Raw genomic sequence first — 21375 nt, 5'->3', positions numbered from 1 at the left:
ATACTGTGACATTCTATTGTGTTAGTAGTGTTTATTTCTTTAAAAAAATGTTGTAGAGAAAATATGGCACAATGTTAATGCTTATTAAATCTGGGTGATGATTACATGAGTGTTTCTTTCAAAGTATTTCATTTACTTACTCATTCTAAATATGGAATTGCTAAATTGTGATGAAAGTAGAGGAACTAGACAGAGTCAGTGATTGGTTCATCTAAATGTTCACCCATCTCCTTGAAATTTTAATTTTAGTGAATACACCATGAGAATTAGATTGCTGTGAAGGGAGGTGAGACAAAAAGTCTGTCCAGTGCTATTGGTCTGAGTTGTTTGCTTTGAGTTTCACCTAAAAATACTCAGTGGCAGAAGAGTTTTCGATCTTGGCCTGACTTCCCTTCTTCTCATATGTGATATAAGAAATAACATGTTACCAAAAAAAACATCCAACTAGAAGCAGAAAATTATTGATCAGTTTGTGTAATTAATAGCTAAATAATTTAAACCAGTAAAAGTTAAAAACAACTCATTTAAATGAGGCTAAGTCAATACACGCATTACGTATGTAAATATCTAAATATATTATGAATGTAATATCTAAAATGAATTCTTTCATTTCATAGCAGATTTGTAGTATGTGACTTTTTCTTCCTGGCAAGTTAGTTTTGGTATGTGGGAAGAGTTTATTGCCCATACTTGTCTGCCTGTACCTTATCACCTACATCAACTCTACTATATAGTTGAACATCTTTATCTAAGATTATACACATGCTGTTGGCACAATAATGATTTTTCAGAGTTGTTTCTATCTTTGCTTAGAAAACATTATCATGCAAATGGTCATTGAAATGAAACATCATTTAATTTGATAATACAATTATTTGTGCCCATATATGTGTCCTTTTATGAAGTGAATTAATTATATAGGCATAAGGGTCTACCGCTCTTCTATTTTCTACTCTTATTCTCTAAGTTAGAATTTTAAAGTTTAGATAAAACAGGAATACATAAGAAAATTCTCACTATTGTCCATGCATAAAATAGTCATAATAATTAAAATACCAAGGACATAAATGTCCTATCTTTGAAATGATACCTGTTTTTCCATCCAAATTACAATTGCTCAAAAATGAATTAAAACAATGCATCTGGAAGTTGACACAATGCAATGAAATGATTTAGCATGGAACTTATTTTTCAGGAGCAAGAAAATCCCCTGTTCCAAGGGGAATAGAAAAGTAAATACTAGCCAAATACATTTTACTTTAGGATTAAAGCAATTTGAAATATACATATACTGGTTTCCTAAGCAAGGAGAGGCAAAGGGAACAGGGAAATGTGTCTTCCAATCTAATAATTATCTTAAAAAAAAAAATTTAATCTTTCTTGGCAGGTTTAGATCCAGATAAACATCTTGGAAAAACCCTGGATCAAATGGAACCTTATCTCTTAGAGGTAAGAATTTATACTATTTCTCAAAATATAGGCATCTAAAGGAAGAAAAAAAAATAAGGCCATGATATGATGATTATAAAATTAATTTTATTTTGGAAAAATTCTGATAACATTCATGATATAGTTTTGTGAAAAAAATTCAACTTCTAATGGATATGAAAATATCTGAAATTAGAAGTAAGCTATACCTAAAATGAAACTGTCCTGTCAGGTTTCTTTAATTAACATGGACATTGTATGCTATATAGGAAGTACTATACTCCTAAAGTAGCTGATAGTCTCTGTGATTAGATGCTTTTCAATCAGAAATGTGAGTAGAAACTTCCTTCAGAGATGATCTAATCTAACCTGTTCTCTTTTACCAATTAGGAAATTCACTTGCAGAGTAGCAAAAAAATTATTTTAAGGTTTCAAATAACAATCATTTGACCCATGTCATTGTCAAATCCTTAATGTGTTCTAAGCTTTAAAGAAAGATTTAGTTATTTTTATTTTTTTCCATTAACTGTTATTATTTTATGAGCATTTGGGGCAAATGCTTTCACATGCCAGTGACAACTAAAGGAGTATAATGATGAGAGTATTTTATTTCACAATAATGATGGAAAAAAATGAAAATTATCCTGCTTCTATGAAAAAGAACTGAACTCCTTTAGTAAGTTTTCATGTTCCCTTCCCCCTCTCTTAATTTATCAACATTGTCGGGGTGCCTGGTGGCTCAGTGGGTTAAAGCCTCTGCCTTCGGCTCAGGTCATGATCCCAGGGTCCTGGGATCGAGCCCCGCATCGGGCTCTCTGCTCAGTAGGGAGCCTGCTTCCTCCTCTCTCTCTGCCTGCCTCTCCACCTATTTGTGATCTCTGTCTGTCAAATAAATAAAATCTTTAGGAAAAATTTATCAACATTGTCTCTAGATGTCTATTAATACAATTACTGTGATGTGCTGGCAGATACCTTCATTACTTCATAAAGTACCTTCTTTACTAACCTTATAGTCTTTGGATTTTCTTTCAGCTCTTTGTACTTGATTATCTTATGGTTTATCAATATGTACCAAATGCTTAGAAATTTCTGAAATGTTCATCTCTTTTTCACTAAATATCAGTAAGCATCTAATATATCCGAGACAAATAGTAAAAATAAAAATGAAATGAGCATATAATTGTGACAAGTTATATTTGATAATTTAGTGTCACTTGTTTAAGTCAATCTAACAGACATGGTTGCTTTTTATGCTACTCTGACAGAACTTTTCTCACAGCAGTTTGTGCTATGGCCAACATTACATCTATGTTCATATCTATTCCCTATCATCAGATTAAATTTTGCTTCTGAAAAAAAATGTAGGTAAATAATGAAATTAAATTTATTGGGGTAAAAAAAAGAGAACTTCAGAAATGAGAGACTGGAGCTTTAGCAAAAGAGCTTTTTGTAAGCTACTCCATAAATTTAAAGTTATGAGTTCAGGTGTCCAGTATGTAGAGGTTCTTTCTAGAATAGGCGTATAAGGCCTGGGATTGCCATGATGTTGATTATGAGTTAATCTGGATATTATCATAGAATATTTAAACACGAAAATTGAAGAAATCATTTTATTCAATCTTCAGTATGGCCAGGCAATCTCATATTTCTCTGGAAAAATTATCTACCCATTCTCTATAATGGCTATTGCATTCCTTCTCTACTCTCCTCTAAATTCAGTCCCCTTCACCATTCCCCTCACTTTTGAGTGGATGGTTTGTTTCTTCACAAAGAATATGGGAGCCATCACCCTGGAAATTCCTCTGCCTCTGAGCACCACCCCTGCTACCTTACTGGCACCCAGGCACATTGTTGCTCCTGTAACTGGGAGAAGAGCACTTCCTCCCACATATGGCTCACCGCCTTCCTGTTCTCTGGATCCCATTAGCAGCAATCACTCGCCCTCTCCAATAACTTCCTCCTCTCTCTCTTTACTCTCTTTCACATCCTATTGAAACATGAACCATCTCTCCCATTCTGAAAATTCCTTCCCTCCACTCTAGTTATTCCTCTAGCTACTTCTCTTCTTTGCTTCAAAACCAAAAGTTTCAGAGTATTATCCATGTTGATTTTCAGTGCTTCTTCATGTCTCAGATGCCTCGTGTACCTGGAGCCTGGCTTCTCCTTCCACCTCTAAATGGATACAGCTCTGACAAAGATCATGCATGATCTCCATTTTACCAAACCCAACCAACACTTCTTAGCCCTTATTTGTTCATTATAAACACTCCTCCTTAAAATGCTTCCATCAGCATCTGTGATGCCACATTCTCCTAGTTTTTTCTCTTTTGTTCTGGTCACTCTTAGCCTCTATAGCCAGTTCCTAACTGCCTAAGCTCCGTTTTCACTCTATCATCTTTTTCTGGATGATCTCAGTCACTCACATGGCTTTAAAGCTATCTATATTCTGATGACTCCCAAATATTTCTAGCCCAAATTTTCTAAGTCTTTGTGCCTAAAGTCATGGCAAATTAAATCTCCATGAACTTCATTGTGGCCCTTTATATCCGTCACTTTTTGCCATTACTTTTGTCATCATCTTAGTTCAGTAATTGTCAGTTCAGGCCTAGAGTATTACTAACAACTCCAAATTCACCTCTACCTTCCATTTTATTTCCCAAAGATTTCATTTGGCCTACTACTTGAAGATATCTGTTTTAATATATTCTACTGTTGTTGTGTCACTCACTCGCTTCAAGACTTTGAGTCCCCATTGCTTATTGGCTAAAATCCAAATTCTTTAGACTTCTCTTTCTGTTACTTACTCTGGCCAACCCATTAGTTTTGTCTTGTTTTTTCTCTCTCTCCAGAATATATTGTAAGTCCAGGCACTTCTCTCAGTCTCTCTTGCTACCACCACAAGATAATCATCTCTTGTCTGGAATACTTCATCAACCCCTCACTGGTCGGCTTACTTCCACCATTGCCCTGCTATGATCCATTATTCATACAGATGCCAGAGTAATTTTTTTTAAGTGTAAATAAGATCACATCGCTGCTTTGTTTAAAGTTTAAATAGTTTCTCATTGCAATTAGAATAACATCCAAATTCCTATGAGATCACAACTGATGAAACTGTTTATGATCAGCATCCTTATTTGCCACCAACTTCTATCTCACTCACTGAGCCAGAGCCACAGATGCCTCCGTATGACTGAAATACACTTTACTCACCCGTTTTCTCCTTAGGACTTTGTTCTGCCTCAAATGTTTTTTGCCTTCAGAGCATCACATGGTTAATGCTTTCTCATAATTTAAGTGACAACTCAAACGATACCTTCTCAGGAAAGCTTTCCGTGACTATCCCAGCTAACGCAAATCTCTATAAGTTATCTCTACAAATTGTCTATCTGCTTGCATGTATACTATCTGTCACCCTTTCACCCACCCCACCAGAATGGAAGCTCTAATAATCCTACCAAGATTTTGGCAAAGACATCTTTAGTTCTTTCATTCGTGTGTTCATCTGTCCATCTATCCATTCTCTGCTCTCATCCTTAAGTTACTTCATATTTATTGAGGACCTGTTACATGGCAAATGCTGTGGCAAGCACTAGGGCTACATGATGAATTAAACAAGATCCTTGTTCTAAAGGAGCTTAAAGTCTGCCATAGTTGTTCTCAGACGGGAGGGTGAAGTTTATTTGGGACGTTGTTAAAATATACACTCTTTTCCCACCCTAAGAATGACCAGGAATCTAATCTTTAAACAAGCACTAGATAATTCTAACACAGTGATCAAATATATCATCTCCTAGTTCTTCAATACCAGTAACACATTTTAGGCACTTTATTTCTAGATTTCTCTGAAAGAATGTAAGCCTTCTTGAAACCGTTGTCATCCATTGGCTTCTGCTACTTACTTCTGAAAGCTTTCTGAGTATTTTCTTCACTTCCTTTCAGGGCTTACTGTATATATTCCACCCCTTATAAGTTGTTGTTCCATCCGTAGCCTTACCCCTGTTGTGATATTAAATACCTCCATGACTTCAGTTACCAGTTTTATGTTTATGACAATTAAGTGTGTTCCTCCACCACCTCCTCCACCTCCAGACATCTTCCTCTTAGATGTACTCAATCATTTCAACCTCAGCTGTGCAGAACTGAACATTTCTTTGCGGACATATCTATGCCATTTTTGTGTGTCCTGACAGTGAAGGGTTCCATTGTCTACTCAGTTGTTCGAGACCAATAAAAAGTGAATTGCAATAAATTATTTCATATATTCCATTATTCACAAATAAGGCCCCAGCTCCTTTGAATTCTACCTTCTTAATATCTTACAATCTGTCCCATTGAATCCTCATTGTCACTGCATTAAGGTTCCCCCAGGTTATTACAATCTTCTAGCTCAAGTCTATCTATCTCCTCCCTACTTTACCCCTTGTCAATCCAAAGGCCTGTCATCATCATACATGTGAGGGGCAAATCTGATCATGTTGTTGTTCCCCATTCCCTCAAAATAAAATTTTGCATTATTCCCCATTCCCTCAAATAAAATTTAAACTCCTTAACACCATCTACCCTTGAGGAAAAAGAGTCTTGTAAGATAGGCAGTCTCCTACATCCATCCTATTCTTCATGAGTTTAGAACTACTAATAGTTTCCCTAAACTGAGTATTTCCTTGTACCTCCATGTTCTACTCCCCGTCTCTGCAGACTTTTCTCTCCTTTACTCAACTAAATCCAATCTGTCTGAAAGTCTAAGCTTTAAACTCTAGCTTAAATAAGCCTCATTTGAGGTGTGTGGATGGCTCAGTTGGTTAAGCATCTGCCTTTGACACAGGTCATGACCCTGGGTCCTCTTCAAGCCCTGCATCATGCTCCCGAGCCTCCTTCTCCCTCTCCTTGTGCCTGCTGCTTCTCCTGCTTGTGCTCTCTCTCCCTCTCTGCCAAATAAATAAACAAAACCTTTATAAATAAATAAACTTCCTTTGAGCTGACATTTTCTTCTTTGACTCCCAGTCTATAGCACTTCTCATGCTATCTGGTTTTTTCTAGTGGTTTATTATAACATTAAAGCATGTGATGTGTAAAAAATAAATTTAAACACTATCAAATAATCAAATATCTTCCACTGACTACCTGCCCCCCCCATTTTCTTTTCCAGAATAACCACTCTTCTCTGTTGTGAGGTATCTCTTCAAAAACATTTTTTGCATATGTAAATATATATGCATGTGTTTATTCATTTTTACCAAAATTAGAACGTATTGTACATCATTCTCCATCTTCCATATTAACACAAAAGGATTCAGATGGTTTGTTTTTGTGACTTCATATATGGATAATATATTGAGCCTCTTCTTTATTGATGGGCTTTGTTCCTTACTGCTTTCTTTCATGTCTTTTGCTACTTCAAATAATGCTAGAGTGAACATTACTGTACATATATTTTAGGACATGTGTGAGTTTCTCTGTAGGATAAAATCCTATAATGGAAATACTGGGTCAGAATGTCTATATGTTTTTAATTGCAATAGACATTGAAGACATCCATTTTCAGTTATGGTGGAATAACTTAAATCAGACCAATTCTCCCAGTTAAAACAATTAGAATAGTTGCATGGAATTAAAACAAAAATAATTTTGGAAGGCATTAGGAAATTACAAAAAATGAGAAAATTTGAGGGGCCAGAATTCCAGTGAGAACAGAGCCTCTAAATCCTTAAGACTTTTCTTTTTTTTCTTTTTTTAAGATTTTATTATTTATTTGACAGGCAGAGGTCACAAGTAGGCAGAGAAGCAGGCAGAGAGAGAGGAAGGGAAGCAGGCTTTGCTGCGGAGCAGAGAACCTGATGTGGGGCTCGATCCCAGGACCCTGGGATCATGACCTGAGCTGAAGGCAGAGGCTTTATCCCACTGAGCCACCCAGGCGCCCCCCCCCTTAAGACTTTTCTAATTCAAAAAATGACACAGGGATACCAAGAAGTTAAGGAGAGAACTCCAGCTGAGAAGCTGAGTAGGGCTTTCAGCAGCTTCATAGCGCTAAGGAAATAAAACCTGGTTAACCCTCCAGGTATACTATGCAGCCATCAAAAGTAATGAAATCTTGCCATTTGCGACAACATGGATGGAACTAGAGCGTATCATGCTTAGCGAAATAAGTCAAGCAGAGAAAGACAACTATCATATGATCTCCCTGATATGAGGAAGTGGTGATGCAACATGGGGGCTTAAGTGGGTAGGAGAAGAATAAATGAAACAAGATGGGATTGGGAGGGAGACAACCATAAGTGACTCTTAATCTCACAAAACAAACTGAGGGTTGCTTGGGGGAAGGGGGTTGGGAGAAGGGGGGTGGGGTTATGGACATTGGGGAGGGTATGTGCTTTGGTGAGTGCTGTGAAGTGTGTAAACCTGGCGATTCACAGACCTGTACCCCTGGGGATAAAAATATATGTTTATAAAAAATAAAAAAGTTAAATAAAAAAAAAGAAATTAAAAAAAAGAAAAAAACCCTCCAGGTATTCAGTCAACTCCTGAATGGGTTATACCCTAGGGCTTAGAGGCAACCAGAAATAGTCCAGCCCTTGCAAATACTTATATCCAGCTTTGAATCATATCAACTCTAGACTGAATTGAAGTGATCTCATGCTCCTCGTATTGCCCATTTCTCTCTTTAAAAAGATAACATGATTCAGAGCCTCAGGTTATCTCTAAAACATTTTACACAGAATTCAGCAGACAATCAGATATGGTCAGCATATGAGGAGATCCAATGAGATAACTGAAAACAAGAGAAAACACATACACTAGAAATGGTTTCAGAGGATGCATATGATCAAATTTTCAGATGACTGTGGCATTGGGTGGGAAGATGAACTATTTTAGGGGCAATTTGGAATCTATATAAGTCAATCAAATAGAATTCTAGGACTTAAAATACAAAACGTGAAATTAAGAACACAGTACATGAGTTTACCAGTAGATTTGATAGAGTTGTATAGATAATTAAAGACCCAGAAACTAGGGTGATATAAACCATCCAGGCTGAAGCACAAAGAAAACAGGATAGAAAGTAAAGAGAAAACTATGAGATGTAAGGGAGAGAAGTTTGTCATACCTGTAACTGGGGTTGCAGGAGTAAAGGAGAGAGAGGAAAGAACAGAAGCAATGTTTGAAGAGATTTTACTATAGGATTTAGCTGTGGTTATTTTTGCTGATTTTGACAAGTAGCTTCTCAGAATGGTAAAAATTGCTCAAAAGGGAAAGATTGAATATTAATGGCTAATTGCATACTTTGAACAGGAATTATTTTTCCTGATAGTTATAGAAAATTATGCAAAACAATTTAGAGTGCCTTTTTTTCTTTGGCTTCTATTCTGCTTAGTCTAATCTGTGTGTGTGTGAGCTTTCTATCAAGTGAGTGCCTAATCAATTTTTACACCAATTTGTTGCCAATTTGTTTCTCACTACATGTATAACAGTTTTCTGACACAACCCAGATTTTAACCCAGGTTTTTTGCTTTCTCTTTTTCCTTTCATTTTTACATATGCTCATAAAGGAGACTCAATCAATTGCCTGATATATTCAGAGTGCAATGATTCTAATATAAAAGCAAATGAGTCATTTGTCAAACTTTCATCTTCTTTCAGCATTTAGAGGGAATGGCTGTTTTTTATTTTTTAAACTTATTTTCTAGGGCTCTGTCTTCTCCATCATTGCCTAAGATATATCAGGGTTTAAGGACTATATAAGTCCTTATCTTTTTTTTTTTTTTAAGATTTATTTATTTATTTGACAAACAGAGATCACAAGTAGGCAGAGAGGCAGGTAGAGAGAGAGGAGGAAGCCGGCTTCCTGCTGAGCAGAGAGCCCTGATGCGATGCGGGGCTTGATCCCAGGACCCTGGGATCATGACCTGAGCCGAAGGCAGACGCTTTAACCCACTGAGCCACCCAAGTGCCCAAGTCCTTATCTTTATGAAAAATGTCATTAACCTCATTAAATGAGATAAAAAATCAACTACATATTCATTTTTTGACTTGTTGACACAACTCTCCTGAATAGTCAAGAAATTCAAAAGGAAAGAACCTTTGAACTTGTAGGGGTGGGACAAGAAGGGCTAAAGTAGAAGAACCCATTTTGTTCACCTGCCTCAGGTATCCTGAACCACCTGTTAGGTGCCCCTTGTGTAATGTGGGTGGACATCACTTGCAAAATGTAATGTTATTTTAGCTAATACATTAATCCTTTAATATATTATTGTACCCAAGAGTTAATATTTTTTAGTTAGGGAATTTATGTATATTACAGTGATTTCCCTTGAAGAAATTAGTATTATTTGTGAGAATGACAGACAGGTTGGTAGGTTGGTAGCAGAGGTGGTGGAGAAAAGATACCTTTGGGCAAGTGTCCTTTTCATAGTTTATTCAGATCACATGAAGTAAGAGGCAGCATAGGACAGCAATCAGCAAGTTAACTCTGTACCCAGGAGGCCAGTTGTGGACCCCAATGCTACTGCTTACCTCAATGTTGGTCTAGTTAGTTTCCCACATAATACAATGAAAGTAGTAACAGTAGGTGCTTAGCTTACCATCTGGCACATTCTAAGTGCTCAATAAGTGTTAGCAATGTTTAATACTATGAATAATATTTGCTATTACTGAAGAATAATTCTGCAATTCTTCCACCATACAAAATACAAAACAAAACAAAACTGAGTAGACACTATAACTGGAGATTATTAACTGACATATCAACGTGTAGGTAACAATCCTAACAGAAAAGTGGTAAAATCTATGGAGAACCACTATGTAGAAAAGAATATCGCAAGACAAAATACAGATGCGAGGAGATGCTTAAATTCCATAAGGGGACATTAGTGAAAATAGTCGTTACAGGGTTACTTTTGATGGTGTTGGGGTTATTGGAGGCAACATAAATGTCCATTTCTGGAAGAGCAGATGGTTAAAATGTGGTGAGTACGTGTTATGAGATACAAGTCTGCAGTTAGAAAAATACATTCATTGTGCACATAGCAGCAAAGTGTTGAATGCATAAAAGTAACATTGAAAGGAATTAAAAATACAGGCACACAAAATAATAATATATTTGCAAAGACATAGACAAAAGTTGCATATTAAATGCTTTTAAGTGTTGGCCTGTGATAAGGGAAAAAAGGGAGCTAAAGTATACAAATAAATTGTAATTAGAAAAAAACAACATAAGGTACCTACATATTGCTGAAAATTTGAGATATAATAAAGTTATAGAGAAGTATAAAAAGCATAGTTTTTCTGTCCTGTAACGCACATGGCTAACATGTTGGTGTACTCTGTAATGGTTTATTTCCTAAGAGTTTTTCACACAAGTTCACATAGTTAAATAGTTGTACATATTTTATTTACATAATTAGGTTTGACTGTACATACAGTTTGTGTCCTTTGTTCTCCTAGCATTATGTTGTATTTATTTTCCCATGTAACTGAATATACTAAGAAAATGCATTAATTAATGGTTATATGGATTCCATCATATTTGCATCCCACATATAAATGTATTTTGACAGATTCAATGAATTGCCTCTTATTAGAAATATTTGTTATTTCTAAATTATTATAAACAATGTTACATACTTTAAAATTTTTATAAACAATGTTATAATTATGATCTTTCCTAATAAATCTTCCTATACATTTCTGATTATTACTTGTTTCATATGAATTCCTAGGAATATTATTCCTGGGTCAAAAAATACTTGAAGGATTGTACATTTATTACTCTAAATTAACTATGGAATAATGATAGTTATTCCTTCTTAAACTTCTGCAGTTTCCAAAATTATCATCTGATAAGTGAACAAATGGAGTCTAAAATTATTTTATCCTTTGTCAGTTTTCCCCCCAGGACTATTTATTTTCTCATTGTTCAAAAAAGTAGACGAATTTTAATATATGAGTTGCATCAAATTATAAAGGTTTAGAACTGTTCCTTAAATGTTCTCAAAAGTATTCTTATTTTTTGTTATTTTACAAGGTTTGTTAAAGTTTGTACTCTCAAATAGGTCTTCAACAAATATGTGCTTTGTCTACTTTTATGTATTTAGTAAGTGCTTTTTAGTGTATTTGGTAAGTATGTAGTGTATTTAGTGTATTTAGTAAGTGCTTACTAAGCAGCATACTGTGTGCTAAGTGCTTTTTATGACTTACTTTATTTGATCAACTAACTTATGAGGTTGTGACTGTTGATATTTACATTTTACAGATGAGGGATCATTCAGAGGGTGAATTACTTTTTCCACAGTCACACAGCTGGGAAGTAACAAATGTTGAATATGTGCTTAAATCTATCTGATTTCAGAACCTATTCTCTTTTGTATTCTTAAAAGTCATTTTGAGGATTAAAAGAATCATATCATTTTCTTAATTTTAAGGCATGAAATAAATAGTCTTTAGTTAGTAGTGATACTGTTGGTTTTACCAGCAGCAGAATAGCATAAAGGTGATGGTTGAAGCCACAGAGTGCATAGGCTATACCCAAGGGAATAAATTGATTAAGAATATATTACAGATATTCATGAGGGATATTTATAATTTAGGAGCAGCAGGAAGGTGTCAGAATAGCTTAACAGTAGCTTAGAAACATACATAGTATATATATCATAGTATCATGCCACATAAAATTTGAAAAGGGTAAGGTCACTGGACTCTCCCAGTGAACTACTATTCATACTGAGTTACCAAGAAACACAGCCATCATCCATTTAGTTTCTCAATGCAGAAAGCTGGCAGTTTTCCTTAATTCTTTTTGAACTTTCCTCACTCCTCCATTCAGTTAATCACTTATTCAGCCTCCTAACAATATCTCTCAAAATATCTGCCCTCTCCTCTCTGTCCTCACTGCTGTTTCCCCAGTTCAGGAAATCTTCACCTCCTGCCTAGATTACTCCAGCAACTTCTCAGTTCTTTGTGCTTCTTGACTTACTCCCCTCCAGCCCATTCCCCACTGTGCAACCAGACTGTTTCTAAAAGATAAATGTGAGCAGTTCAGCTTTCTGCTTAAAACTTATCATGGGTTCTCACTGACCTTAGGATAATGACTTAGCATAACTTATGAAGCCCCATAAGATCTGTTCTCTTTCTAGTCTTTCTCATCTCACTGTTATTTATCTAGTTGTAATCTAGCTGTTCCATACTTACTTTAGTTTCTAGTACCCATCATGTGCTCTGGGACTTAACATATGTCATTTCCTCTGGAACAGTCTTTCCTTCTCTCTTGTCTTCTCTGTTTCCCTCGGCCTCTCCCTCTCCCTTTTAGCCTTTTCTGGTTAACTCATTCTTCAGATAGCAGCTTAGGTTTTACTTTGAGAAGCCTTTTGGTTCCTTCTGGTTAGCTACTGTACTTTACAATCCCTCAGCATCTCATGCATCCACCAAAGCAATCACTACCCATTATTGTAATTTCTTGTTTAACTTTCTGTCTCTACCTTCAGACAATAAGTGGCTCTGTGCAGAATTTTTTATATCTGCTCTCATCATTATCTCCAGCATCTGAAACAATACCAAACCTATAGTAGATACTTGATAAATACTTCTTGAATAAGTGCTATGAATGATTATATGCAGCATGAAATTGTTTTGTATGTTAAGCATATCATTTATAAAATGAAATTTTAGCAGTTATTATAAACCTCAGGGTTTTCTATAGGTGGCGAGAGGGATGAAGTGTGGTTTGATTTGACTTTTTTTTTTTAATTCTAATTTTTAAATGATTAACATATATGAGGCAGGTTTAAAAGAAGAAAAAATCTAGATTTAATAAGAAATTCTCACAATTGGGTTTATTATAGTCTTTTAAAGGGATAAAAATTAAGTGGAAACCAGATGCCCTTAACATTTTCAACTCAATAAACAGTAGCATTCAAATGGAATTATTATGAGTATGAATATTCATCTATATAAAAAAGTATGTCAGAGAAAATAGAATCATATAAGTAATTTCCTTTTCATTTACTAGAAATTCAGAATTTTTAAATGTTCAGACTCCAAGGCATTCTTATAATCCATGAAATGACCCAAGTCAGCCACATCTGTTCAAAATGCTTTTTAAAATGCTCATCTTAACATAAGTTAGATGGCAAACCAGTGTTAACTTTCCCTGTAAGCTTTATCTAAAAGAGAACACAGCACAATTTAGATATATGTGAAGCAATGAACATGCTTTTATGCAATGAAAATTACATTGTATAATTAATAAAAAATGATCTTCTTTTATTAATAATCCAACTGGTTAGAAAACAGCAACGTATTTCTTTTCAACTGTTTAAGATCTGTTAGAACTTTTATTTTATCTGTTGTATTAGCTTTATATCTTTGTATTCATACAAAGGTTGGGACCAAATTGTGGGTGTCAGACAAAATAGTATGTGTGTTCATCTTACCCAGTGGTCAGCTGGTCCAAATCTTTTTCTATATAACATTCTCCAAATCGCTAAAAGTGGGGGTTGAGGGGAATGGGACATCACTGATTCAGTGGCTAATGAGATAAGGAAAAAATTGACTATCACATGTGAATTTTATTTACTCTTTCAGATTTCCAACACCAGAGGATAAAAATGCAATTTCTAAGGGTAGAGAAAAAGAAGTCAGTAACTTTCCCTGCCCTTTGGCTTGGTAAATTCTGATTAGGAATGGCTTTATTTCTGGTTCAGATTAGATCTATCAGTTTATGTCTATCAGGCCCTTTTCTGGAAGCATGCATGGGTATCTGGACCATAAGGAGGGCACCCCATTGGTCACTAAATACTGTGAGCTACATGCCACAAGAAAGAAGCTAGGAGAGTGTCTAAGGGATTTAGAAAGTGGTTTCAAAGGAAAAGTCACACATGAAGAATTTCAAGTTCAGGAGGTATATAGTGACACAATGTAGAAATACATTATAAGGCAGCACAGGATAGTCACACAGATAGTAGTAACAAGGGCAATTCCTTTTAAGTTGAAGAGAAGGAAACTAAATGTTGGGATTTCTCACTTTTTATTTCATTTTATAAGATTTAGTATCAAAAGATCTTTCTGAATTTTTATCTATTGTATTGGCTTTATCTCTTTATATCCATGCAAAGGTTGGGGTCAGATGGCTGAAATGTCAGTCAGTCTACAGAGTTTGATTTTATTGAATAGGTAATAGTCACCAAAAAGTTTTAAGCAGATGAGTGCCATGGTCATTTATTGTTAAGGAAAGTTCGTGATGATAATATGTAGGATAGATTGGGAGCTATGAAAACTAAGCAGGAAGACAAGAGATAACAAATGTGAAGTGATCATGAAAGATGTTAGAAGTCATTTGTTCACTTTATCCATCTTATTTACTGCCATGCCCCGAGTATATATATTCTATATACTAGGGGCACTTAGTAAGTAATGGGTAGAGATTTGTTGATTCAGTAAATGAATTAATGAATTTTTTTTTTTTTTTAAATATAGGCTCTGTGGCAGAAGGAATGACAGAAGGAAAGGAAGGAGTTAAGTCCTTCAGTATTTCAAGCATTCAGGTTGATTGAACCATTACAGAAATAGAGAAATGAGGAGGAAGAAATAGTTATGAGAAGAAAATCAAGAACTTTGTTTTATTCATTTTAAATTTAAGACAAGGCTCAGAAGTAAAACACTCAGTAAGAATTTTGAGTGGGGACTAATAGATAGAAGAGAGGTTGGTGGCTAGGGTTTTTGCTTTGAGAACCATATGCACAGAAGTAAGACATATAGTAATGATCATAATCCTCAAAGAAGGGAGTACATAGATAAAAGAACAGAAAGCCCAAGGGAAGGGCAAATCTAATAGAGAAAAAATGCCATGTGTTGAGTGTTTTCCTCTGCACTAGGGACTGAGTTAAAGGTTTTGCATGTATCATTTATCTGTTTGAACAGTCACAACATGCCCAAAACAGTAGGTATTACCTAGGAAAATGGAAATCCAGAGAAGTTAAGTAATTCATTCCAGGTCCTTTGCGTAGTAAGTGTCAGAGTCAGGGTATGAACCTAGATCTATCTATCCCTGGTTTCCATCTTTGCTGAAACTACTCTCTGTTCATGAATTTCATCTATCTTTTTCACTAAATCCTTTAATATTTTTATATATAATTAATATAATTTATATATTATTCATAATATAAATATATAATATATAAATAGCATAAAATATATATAAATTATATATTAAATATAGAAATATATAGATATGGAGATAAAAATGATGTATGAATATATAAATTAAAATATATCTGTATTTATAATATAAATATAAAATATGAATTATATATTTATAATATTTTAATATTTACAGTAGTTACATTATAGTCTTTGCCTATTGAGTTCAGTATTTGATTAATGTTAGATCTGTTTCTATTTTTCTGTTTTTCTTTTGATTATAAGTCACAGTTTTCACTTTTTGACGTCTTTTTTTTTTTATTTATTTTGTGGTAGATACTCAATAAAAAAGAACAGGAGAGACTAAAGTAATTAATATTTACCCCCCAAAAGCCACGTCCCTTCCTCTGTCTGACAGATAGTCTAGGGTGTTTATTCTGTTAATTCCCAGTTGAGCTGGGTCTGACCTGAGTTGCATTTTGTTTCAGTTTACCACTTGTTTCAAATGCTTTCATTTATCAGGGCTTGCGATCTATGCTTCAGTGAGTCTAGATATCTCTGTCTCTGTCTCTCACTCTTTTTCCTCCCATCCCCTCTTCTTCCTCTCCTCCCCTTCCCTCTCTCCTTTCTTTCCTCCCTCCCTCTCCCCCTGCTTTACTGTCCTGCCACAGGTTCTTTGTGCCTCTTCACAGGCTTATTGCTCTAAGCCTCTCCTTGCCTTCCTCCTGACCTTCCAAGCCTTGGAAAAAAATCTTAGCCTTCCTCCCTGTCTCCAGCCTTTGGCACAGTGAAATCTCACATGTCAGTGCACCTGGTTAAGGCCTTTAGGAAAGAATTGGCAAGCTATGGGAAAGAACTGGTAGGCTATACAGACTCCCCAGGTCTCCTCAGGACTCTAAGAAGCCATCACAAATGTCCACAGATGGTCCTATATTCAGCTTCTTTCTACACGCACTGATAGAAATCCCTAGTCTGTGGAAGTATGCTGTTTGCCCATTGAGAAGGTGGCTGTTGATGTTTACTCACCTAGAAAAGGCTCACCTTGATCTGGAATTTAGTCCATCCAGACTTCTTTGCATTCTCAGCTCTCCATATGTAAAACAAAAAAGCATGATTTTGTAACTTGTTTAGCATATTTTTGCTGTTATGGTGAGAATAACTATCTACTTCTGCTTTTTACATACTAACTGAATTTTTACATACTAACTGAAACTGTTCAATATATTTTAATCATTAATGAATATTAGACCTCAGTAAAGAAATAGACAATGTGAAAAATACTTGTTTTTTACTTTTCAATATAGTTTGCTGTTTTATGTACTTAAATTATGAAAAAAATCATGACAATTCAGTGAGAAACTAAACTTTAGAAAAACTGTTACCTATTTAGCATTTTCAATGACAATAAGACTGATGGAGAAATTTATCAAAGGGAATTGTAAAACTGTATTGGGAATGATTGTTAGCATCTAATAATGGCAATTTTGAGTTGAAGCAAAACACAGACCTGAGACAGATTAGAAATAAAGTTGCAACTTTCTGTGAACAGTGTATTAGAAACACACACTTAACAGGCTTTATGAAACTAAATGGAATATTTTGTACCCAAAACATGTTTCCGGAATGTGCACGTCTAGATTCTCCCACTTCCTAAACTGACCCTTTCTATAACAGGCATACATCATGCTTTTGTGCTGCAAGGATGTCAATTTCTAAGAGAATACTAGGTCTTAGCAGAAGATTCATTACAGAAAGTGGTTGACTAGCATGGGTTTTGCTTCTTCAGAAGCTTTTTGCAGAACATCAAAGGGTCTTGAAGTTGGCCAAAAGTAAGCCAATAAAGAAGGATTTTTCTCTGAGGACTTAGGTCTGTTAGAACTTGAAGCTAGTAGAGTTTAGAGTGGCTGCAAAAGACATCCTAAGGATTCAGAAACTACTTCTTGGTTCATCAGCTATAGAAACCACTGAGCTCTTTATTCAGATTTCTTGACCTAGAATTTGTATTCATGCTAATGAATCAGTAAATGAAAGGGAGGAGAGATTGTGTGTGTCATTTATAGAAGCAACATCACTGTTTCATTATTGTGTGGTGTTGAAATACATGGTGTATATATTTGATAAGCTTTAAAAGACCAGGGGTGTTGTCTTGTTTACTTGCGGATCTTCCTCATCCCACACAAACTTTCTAATAATCATTGTTCAATAAATACTGGTTGAAGAAGTGATATGAATTAATATTATGGAAATATTTTGTGTGAACTGAAAATATCACTGGATACATACAAATTTTAGATTTCCAAGTACTGACAGTCTTTTTTTTAATTTTTTAATTAACATATAATGTATTATTAGCCCCAGGGGTACAGGTCTGTGAATCGTCAGGCTTACACACTTCCCAGCACTCACCGTAGCACATACATTACCCAATGTCCATAACCCAACCACCCTTTCCCTACCCTCCCTCCCCCCAGCAACCCTCAGTTTCTTTTATGAGATTAAGAGTTTCATGGTTTGTCTCCTTCCTGATCCCATCTTATTTCATTTTTTCCTTCCCTACCCTCCAAACACCCCACTTTGCCTCTCAACTTCCTCATATCAGGGAGATCATATGATAATTGTTTTTCTCTGACAGACTTATTTCGCTCAGCATAATACCCTCTAGTCCAACCCACATTGTTGCAAATGGCAAGATTTCATTTTTGATGACTACATAGTATTCCATTGTATGTATATGCCACATCTTCTTTATCCATTCGTCTGTTGATGGACATCTAGGTTCTTTCCATAGTTTGACTATTATGGACATTGCTGCTATAAACATTTGGGTGCACGTGCCCGTTCGTATCACTACATTTGTATCTTTAGGGTAAATACCCAGTAGTGCAATTGCTGGATCATAGGGTAGCGCTATTTTCAACTTTTTGAGGAATCTCCATGCTGTTTTCCAGAGTGGCTGCACCAGCCTGCATTCCCACCAACAATGTAGGAGTGTTCTCCTTTCTCCGCATCCTCGATAGCATCTGCCCTTTCCTGACTTGTTAATTTTAGCCGCTCTAACTGGCATGAGGTAGTATCTCACTGTGGTTTTGATTTCCATTTCCCTGATTTCGAGTGATTTGGAGCACTTTTCCATGTGTCTGTTGGCCATCTGGATGTCCTCTTTGCAGAAATGTCTGTTCCTGTCCTCTGGCCATTTCTTGATTGGATTATTTGTTCTTTGGGTGTTGAGTTTGGTAAGTTCTTTACAGATTTTGGATACTAGCCCTTTATCTGATATGTTGTTTGCAAATATCTTCTCCCATTCTGTCAGTTGTCTTTTGGTTTTGTTAACTGTTTCCTTTGCTGTGCAAAAGCCTTTGATCTTGATGAAATCCCGATAGTTCCTTTTTGCCCTTGCTTCCCTTGACGATGTTCCTAGGAAGAAGTTGCTGCGGCTGAGATCGAAGAGACTGCTGCCTGTGTTCTTCTCAAAGATTTTGATGGATTCCTTTCTCACATTGAGTTCTTTCATCCATTTTGAGTCTATTTTCGTGTGTGGTGTAAGAAAACAGTCCAGTTTCATTTTTCTGCATGTGGCTGTCCAGTTTTACCTACACCATTTGTTGAAGAGGCTGTCTTTATTCCATTGGACATTCTTTCCTGCTTTGTCAAAGATTAGTTGACCATAGAGTTGAGGATCTATTTCTGGGTACTCTGTTCTGTTCCATTGATCTATGTGTCTGTTTTTATGCCAATATCATACTGTCTTAATGATGACAGCTTTGTAATAGAACTTGAAGTCTGGAATTGTGATGCCACCAATTTGGCTTTCTTTTTCAACATTCCAGTGGCTATTCGAGGTCTTTTCTGGTTCCATATAAATTCTAGGATTATTTGTTCCATTTCTTTGAAAAAACTGGATGGTATTTTGGTAGGGATTGCATTAAGTGTGTAGATTGCTTTAGGTAGCATAGACATTTTCACAACATTTATTCTTCCAATCCATGAGCATGGAACATTTTTCCATTTCTTTGTGTCTTCCTCAATTTCTTTCATGAGTACTTTATCATTTTCTGAATACAGATTCTTTGCCTCATTGGTCAGGTTTATTCCTAGGTATCTTATGGTTTTGGGTGCAATTGTAAATGAGATTGATTCCTTAATTTCTCTTTCTTCTCTCTTGTTCTTGGTGTATAGAAATGCAACCGATTTCTGCACATTGATTTTATATCCTGACACTTTACTGAATTCCTTGTACAAGTTCTAGCAGATTTGGAGTGGAGTCTTTTAGGTTTTCCACATAAGGTATCATATCATCTGCAAAGAGTGATAGTTTGACTTCTTCTTTGTCAATTTGGATGCCTTTAATTTCTTTTTGTTTTCTGATTGCTGAGGCTAGGACTTCTAGTACTATGTTGAATAGCAGTGGTGATAATGGACATCCCTGCCATGTTCCTGACCTTAGCAGAAGAGCTCTGAGTTTTTCTCCATTGAGAATGATATTTGTGGTGCATTTTTCATAGATGGCTTTGATGATATTGAGGTATGTACCCTCTATCCCTACACTTTGAAGAGTTTTGATGAAGAAAGGATGCTGTACTTTGTCAAAAGCTTTTTCAGCATCTATTCAGAGTATCATATGATTCTTGTTCTTTCTTTTATTAATGTATTGTATCACATTGATTGATTTGCGGATGCTGAACCAACCTTGCAGTCCTGGAATAAATCCCACATGGTCATGATGAGTAATCCTTTAAATATACTGTTGGATCCTATTGGCTAGTATTTTGGTGAGAATTTTCACATCTGTGTTCATCAAGGATATTGGTCTGTAATTCTCTTTTTTGATGGGGTCTTTATCTGGTTTTAGGATCAAAGTAATGCTGGCCTCATAAAATGAGTTTGGAAGTTTTCCTTCCATTTCTATTTTTTTTTAATAGTTTTAGGAGAATCAGAATCACTTCTTCTTTAAATGTTTGGTAGAATTCCCCTGGGAAGCCATCTGGCCCTAAGCTCTTGTTTGTTGGGAGTTTTTGATGACTGCTTAAATCTCCTTACTGGATAGGGGTCTGTTCAGGTTTTCTGTTTCATTCTGGTTCAGTTGTGATATTTTATATGTCTCTGGGAATGCATCCATTTCTTCGAGATTGTCAATATGCTAGCATATAGTTGCTCATAATATGTTCTTATAATACAAAATAGTTTGTATTTCTTGGTGTTAGTTGTGATCTCTCCCCTTTCATTCATGATTTTATTAATTTGGGTCCTTCCTCTTTCCTTTTTATAAGTCTGGCCAGGGGGTTATCAATCTTATTAATTCTTTCAAAGAACCAACTCCTAGTTTCATTGATTTGTTCTATTGTTTTTTGTTCTTTGTGTGTTGGGTTTTTTGTTTTTTGTTTTGGTTTGGTTTGGTTTTGGTTTCTATTTCATTGATTTCTGCTCTGATCTTTATGATTTCTCCTGTTGGGTTTAGGCTTTCTTTGTTGTTCTTTCTCCAGCTCCTTTAGGTGTAGTGTTACGTTGTGTGTTTGAGACCTTTCTTGTTTCTTGAGAAAGGCTTGTATCGCTATTTATTTTCCTCTCAGGACTGCCTTTGCTCTGTCCCACAGATTTTGAACAGTCGTGTTTTCATTATCATTTGTTTCCATGAATTTTTCCAAGTCTTCTTAAATTTCCTGGTTAATTCTTTAGTAGGATGCTCTTTAGCCTTCATGTATTTGGGTTCTTTCCAAATTTCCTCTTGTGATTGAGTTCTAGCTTCAGAGCATTGTGGTCTCAGAATATGCAGGGAATGTTCCCAGTCTTTTGGTACCAGTTGTGACCTGATTTGTGCCC

The 21375-nt window shown here is 35.6% G+C and overlaps 1 protein-coding gene across 1 annotated transcript in view; it reads left to right on the top strand.

The window, feature by feature from the left end:
• Positions 1-21375, top strand: part of DPH6 (diphthamine biosynthesis 6) — a 175049-nt gene that overhangs the window by 138945 nt on the left and 14729 nt on the right. The window contains exon 6 of the mRNA XM_059371166.1: positions 1388-1449. Coding sequence (XP_059227149.1) covers positions 1388-1449 — 62 coding nt within the window. The remainder of the gene's footprint in view (positions 1-1387; positions 1450-21375) is intronic.

This window comes from Mustela nigripes, chromosome 13, assembly GCF_022355385.1.
Source record: "Mustela nigripes isolate SB6536 chromosome 13, MUSNIG.SB6536, whole genome shotgun sequence".
Lineage (NCBI taxonomy): Eukaryota > Metazoa > Chordata > Mammalia > Carnivora > Mustelidae > Mustela > Mustela nigripes.
The sequence above is the reverse complement of the archived record's forward strand: the minus strand, read 5'-3'. Positions and strand labels throughout refer to the sequence as shown.